The 6,933-nt window shown below is 27.3% G+C and overlaps 1 protein-coding gene across 1 annotated transcript in view; it reads left to right on the top strand.

Moving 5' to 3' along the window:
* The first annotated feature begins 201 nt into the window (after positions 1-201).
* Positions 202-6,933, top strand: part of MS3_00003608 (uncharacterized protein) — a 48,837-nt gene continuing 42,105 nt past the window's right edge. The window contains exon 1 of the mRNA XM_051211442.1: positions 202-866. Within this exon, the coding sequence (XP_051071505.1) occupies positions 297-866 (570 nt within the window). The 5' untranslated portion in view covers positions 202-296. The remainder of the gene's footprint in view (positions 867-6,933) is intronic.

Here is a 6,933-nt window from a genome sequence, read left to right as displayed (position 1 = left end):
TAAGTATAATTTTTGGGAACGAAATAATAATATTGTTAATAGTAGTAAATACACGATATTATGTTACTAGATAGGTGACGAATTATTAAAACCGACCAATCAGCCAATAAGATATAGTATAGTATTAACCAATCAGGAAAATACTTTTTATGTGAATTAAATATATATACTCCTTCATTTTATCAAACTAAAAATGCTATTTGATGAACCCTGTGAATGTTTGTTTCATTAGATAAGTGGATGACTATTAGTGTTTTTTAAGAAAAATTCCATTATTACTATTATATTCATAAACAATGAATTCACCGAGTATTTTAAAAACTACCCGTCGTTCAAGAGGCTATCGAAGTTTAAGTAATGAAATATCTAACGAGACAGATACAGAATTACCAACTATACATGACACTAATAACAACAATAGAAATACAAGACGTACCAGTACAACATCATCATCCATGCACTTTGCTACCAATCTTGTTTATAACTTATTAAGTCCTAAATATTCACCTGTATTCCGCAGTGCACGATTTAAACAAAAATCAATTCTTAAAGAGACAAATAAAAGGTCAAACAGAATTCCAAATTTGCATTCATCAATTTCTTCCGAAACATCATCTTTAGAATCATTGGATTCACTAAGTTCAACAGATCTGTTACCTTCAGTTGAAGTGAAAAAACATTCAAAGAAAGTAATTAAACAAAATGATGAAAAAGATAGAATTATGGAAGAGCAAAGGAATAATAGTTATCAACTCACGGAATCCAATCTACCTGGGAATAATAATAATAATGAACATAATGATATAAATGGTCAACAGCCTTTGAATGTTTATGAAGGTCGACAAACCGATGATTGTCTAAGTAGTGTAAGTTTTTTATTCTTACATTTTTTATCGATTTCTTGAAATTATGTTTGATGAAATAGAGTTAGTTAAGACATTCAAGGTAGGAGAAAAGCGTGTGACGTTGTTTTGCGGATAAATGATTTTATACAGTGACATAGATATCTATTTGTGCACGTCTTTGGTAATATGATATTACAAGGTTAACGCAGACTATTTTTTACACATACTCTTTCAATTTAAAATGGAATCATTCCGAGTGAGCCATCAATTATGCTATAAGATGACAATTTAACAGAACGTTTACATGAATTTAAGTAGTTTTTCATTCAACTCTAGATTCTATCAATGTGATTTGTGTGAACTTTAGATTTGGTATCAACAAAATGCTGGTGACAGTCGTATAGTACGTAGGGATGATACATTTAGTACGCATGAAAGAAAAACTCATTGACATGCTGTTAGTAATATCTGCATTAAATGCAATTTAAAATCCAATGAAAAAGACTCATTCCTGACAGGTCTTTCATAAAAGATTTCAGTTTTCGTAACAGCGTCATGATGACAAACAAATGTTACAATCAATAAATGTTTTCTTTCTGTACAACCTGAAGTGCATTTTTACTTGGATGCTTATCGATTGCAATGCTTTTATTAGTTACCATGTTAAAATCAACAGAAAACTAACATTGCTGATTGCTTGTCCTGATAACATACTTTGTTCATCAAGTGTAAATTTGGATTTCATCATCTACTTGACTAATCTTGGAGTTAATCGTAAATCTTGTTGTCATTTGTGCATAACAATAAATTGGAAGTGAATTAATAACATTTAACACTTTTCCAAATCACAGTTAACTAATTAGGCTTATATACTACTAAATAATGGATTTCAATATACTACCAGAAATTTTCATCATTAATTAAAATTATAATTTTTATGTGACTATTTCTATTCATTTTCCTATAACTTAAGTAACTAGTTTTGTTTAAATGAACTTAATACTTTAAATAAAGAGGCAAGTTAAAATGACATTAATTTCTTCCTTTATTGAGCTTATAAACTGTTAAGTCTAATTCACAAATATCTATTTACCACAGTTTCGTATAACTTTTAAAAAATGATTTATTTGTGAGAAATTTTGACAGACAATTGAACTCACATCTCCATATTCAAATGGATTTAAAGACTGAAATATAATTTCACACAGAAATGTTTTTCAGTGTATGATGTATTAGAACAGACTGAACGAATATGCTGAATAATCATTAGTACACTGAAGTTTATTTCATACACATTGTTCCCTTTATCATCTTGAAGAGAGTTAATGATGGATTTGGCTTGATCTTGGTGAGAAAAAAATACAAAAACGATATGTGTAGTTACTTTTTTATACGGAGCATATCTGATTTCGAAACTGTATTAAAAATTAGTTTTCCAACGTACATGCAATTCATTAATCCAAGACAACAAGCATAGAAATTTTAAAGTTTGATTTCGCCCTAGCCTAATTCGGTGATATTAAAATTATCCAGTACACTTTAAATACTTACTGTATTCTATTTATTGATAAACATAATGAAATGATTTCATTAGCTAGTAATTACAAGATTAACAAGGACTGATTCTGTCTAAAATTACAGTGGAATAATGTACACCTTGTTGTATACTATGACTAGCAACAAAATAATACAGTTGTAAATCCCATCTTAACTAGTATACTGAGCTGAATAGATGTCGGTCACACTAAAGATTTGAAGCAGTTTATTGATGAAAATACTCTAATGGACAGAAATTCTTCAAAGTAAATTTATTTGGGTCATTTCTTATTTGACATATATTGGGTTTTAATGTATATTTTAAGTTGTTCTTTTTTAATGTCACCTGATTTTAGGCTTTTTATTTCTACCTAAAATAAGGTTAAACAATTATTACATGTCTTGATACTCAAAGGGAATTAAACTGAATAGTTTGCGACGAGGGTTTGTAAACATGTTACAAATGTGATGATAATATTATGCCAGATAAATTAAAATTACCACAGTCAACATCTTCAATGGGATCATCTGAAATTTGAAAAGCATCACTATTGATTAGGTTAAAAGAAGTTTAGTATTTAGATGGAAAATTGTTTTATACATCTTTCTTTTTTAATGATTGTTTAACTTGTATAAACTCGTAATGAAATAGCTTAAAGTGAAAACTTATTAAATAACTCGTTTATTCTAATCAAACTATATACTGCTTAATTGGCAGATTAGACTTATTAAAAATACTCAACTGAGGTCGAGTTATATTTGATTTTAAAAGTCTTATAAATATCACTAATGATGTTTTTCACGAAAACGGTTGATTTCAAATTTTTATCTGACTTTTTTAGTATTATAAGATTAGACGTTTCTAAGTCACCATTCACCCTGGAAAAATGTTCCATGAAATATTTTTGTAACATAAAAACAAGCAACGTTTACGTCTTTTTTTTCAGTTCACATAAATACCCAGTGTTGTTTTATCTTGACACTATTAATGAAATAATAATAACCAACAGTAAATTGTACGTGAAAGCTTAGCTCTAATGCTTGTAACTAATATTATGAAGACATCATAAGACGTTTGTATACTGTATGATAGAAAATCACTTGTTTCTAATATTTAAAAGATTTAATAATTTCCTACTGATTATTTAAGCTCTTTTTATAGGCGGCAACTAATGAGCTTTATCTCTAATTCTCAAATAAACATCAAAGGTGTAATATTTAATGGAGAGGTGAATTTCAAGAATTTATTCATTTTAAACTCTATGTTCCTTTAACAATTATGAGATTTTAATGACCAATTTCCGTTGTGAAGTAAAAATTATGGATAAACATTAGAGACTTAAAAATAGTTTATTGAGTTTTATTAAAATAAAAGTTATACTTTTTGTGATTCATGAAACTATTCATGCAAACCACATAGGTTCTTAACCCAAACGTTATGCACTGATATGTAGTTATATTATTATTAAATCTCATGTAGTTCAAATAGACGTTAAGATATAGTTGAGGAATAAAAATCAGTTTGAATACGATATCTCTATTCTATCAATTAGCATTTAATAGATTAAAGTCACAAAACTTAGCAGCCATTCCTCATTATTCTCTTGCTCTTTTTCAAAGTGAAAGGTTGAACTTACTGCTAAATCATAATTTCTGTAAAAGTAATTATAGATTTTTCACTGAAGTATAATTTTTAAACGCAACAATTCACTTTCATGATTATGTTCCTGTATTTTCATGAGGATTCTCCGAGTTCAAATGGTCTATCTCTAAGTTCTTTAACATTTTGTTATTTATACTGTTAAAGGATGAATGAATGCATAATGTTGAGAAATAATGATACAATTCTAATCTTACAAAGAATATCCGGGAATTAAATTAATTGGTTTATGTATAACGTATAATTAGGGAAGATACAATAAGTTGAAATAGAATTTATTAATTATGTATTAAAATCTCAAGAATGGTTTATTGATCAGATTTTATTTGTGTAAATATAACATAAAATGTGACTTTTTTAAAGACTGGTCATTTAAATTTGAAGTCCTCAAATAATGTTTACCTAGAAACGTCCGTATAAATGAGTCATAGAGTTTTCACCGTTAGCTTACAGTTAAACTTTCAAAACTGAGATCTATTTGCTTTGCGTGTTAAATATTTGATTTGTAGCCAGGAATTTGTATTTATGCCTATCTAATATTTCACTCACTCAGATAGAATGCAGTTAACTAAATGCAGCCGATTGTTTTATTTTTTTCTAAGTATACAAGAGAACAATCTAATATGTATCTATAGGAGCAAAATCAATGCATTTTAGAGTTAACCTAAATAAAACAGAGAGCTTGACTAATTTTTATGGTAAATTTGACATTATTTCTAGAAATTTCTGTTTGCTTTGAAAAATAACAGAAACCTTGCCTGTTCGTATATTCGATTCTCATTTGTGCTTTAATTATTGTAGAATCGATAATAAAGTACCCGTTATTAAATCTCGTTTAGTAATTGCTTCTTTTAAAACTGCTTACAGATTACTTGTAAAAATATTTTTCGTCAATTTTTGTAATTTTAAGCTCCCTACTTTCATAGTTTTATATGATATTTTAAAAAACCTATGTTTTCATTTTGAAAGACATTAGTTTATTTTCTTGGGTAAATATGGAGAATGTAAAAGCTGCTACGGATCTTTCATTTAAGGTACAATTCATTTCTTTTGTAACAGTTTTGATACATTTAGCTTTACTGAGTTGATTGGTTTTCATTAATCATAATGAAGTGATATTCTAACTCCAAAATAAAACCTTTAGTCCCATATTTTCCATAAAACTTTCATTTTGAATGAAGTAATGTAGTTAACACTAGAGTCACAATTAAACAATACTGATCGTTTTTCTTGTCTTGTTTCCTTTTAGATATATGTTTGGATAATGTTAGCGTTATATTGAGAATTTCGATGTTTGTATTTTGACTTGATAACTGATTAATCTCGTATTCACCAAAGGATCTTAAAATACAAGTTAAATCCAGTAAGATACATGATTTTATACTATTGAGGAATATTATAGCTATGTTAAAAACCCTCTCCAATGTCATAAAAATATCGTCAAAAAGGATTTTAACCCATTACATCATACATTATTCCATGAATATTGTAGATCAACTTAGGAACTAACAACAGAACTCTTGAAATCTAAGTGACACTTGCAGGAATATCTAAATTTAATGTTTAATCAAGTTTTTTTTGCATAATAACAATATGCACAGTACCTATTAATTTGTATATATATTTGATTTACACTATGGTATATAAACACTGTTTATCTTAGAATTATTCACTTTATAAGATGGATATATATCAATTGTATAAAATAAATTCATCAACACTACAATAAACCACATTAGCTTAAAGTCGATGCGTAAATTATTGTTATAACCTGTGAGAACGTGTTCTAAAGTAAAGAATGGAAAAGAATATTTTGGATTGAATTATGTGTATATCAACATATATATCATGTAAAGGTACACAGGGAAATTCAGTAGTATAGTACAATAACAGACCTTGAATAATTTTCAGATTTCATCCATAAAACCTTATTCCTTAATCAATAGTCACCTACGGAAATAGATTTTTATTCAATTGAATATAGTAAGAATAATTATCTTTAAAATTAAGGATTTATTTAATGATATATTCAAGTTACCTTTATAAATTAATATCTCATAGACAAGTTTATGTCTGTGACATGATTCATGAATACCATAAAAGTTAAATTATTTACGTAGAAAATAATTTAAGATTTATTGTTCTGTCTGATATCTGTTTTTTTTACAAAGGTAAGGCATAATCAAGAAACTGCATTTCTTTTTTTTGAAATTATAGTTTATTTCATAACAGGTAGTAAGATCTGAATCTAGACACATTCAAATCATTAGAGACCTATAGGTTATCTTTTTTGCATTTGAATGAATGTCTTTGATCATTTTATCATACTTAAATAAGCAACGTTTACTATAATTCATAGCTTTTAATGGTTTTTCTGTTTATATTAAGAACAATTACATCTTTAAGTTATATTGGAGGCAGCATTTATAGGATCAGTAAATTGTTGTGAAATAGTGGCTTAATGAACAACACATGTGCCCCATTAGATTATAAGTTCAAATGTGGATCCACCTACTTCGATCTTTGTAACAATACGATTTTCCTAACCTTTGTGTAAGACTTGAGAATTAAACACTGAGCTGAACTAAAAAAAGTATTACTCGTTACATGTTACATAACGGTAATATGTTTTAGATAAAGTTGTTTTATTATAATGAGTCATACAATCAATGTTAATGGTTTCGAAATGTATGTATCTTCTTAGACGTTCAGTTCAGTCACAACATAAATGAACATTGAACACTAATTTGTAGTCTTTCAAATGAAATATCAATCTAGCAACTTGTGTTAAATAATAATTAATTGTTTTACATAATGAACAATTATTTATATGCTTATTTTTAATGTAGATTCTTATCAATTGTGAAGTATAATTATGGAATAATTTTATAT

Source organism: Schistosoma haematobium, chromosome ZW (assembly GCF_000699445.3).
Source record: "Schistosoma haematobium chromosome ZW, whole genome shotgun sequence".
In the NCBI taxonomy this organism is placed as follows: domain Eukaryota; kingdom Metazoa; phylum Platyhelminthes; class Trematoda; order Strigeidida; family Schistosomatidae; genus Schistosoma; species Schistosoma haematobium.
The sequence above is the reverse complement of the archived record's forward strand: the minus strand, read 5'-3'. Positions and strand labels throughout refer to the sequence as shown.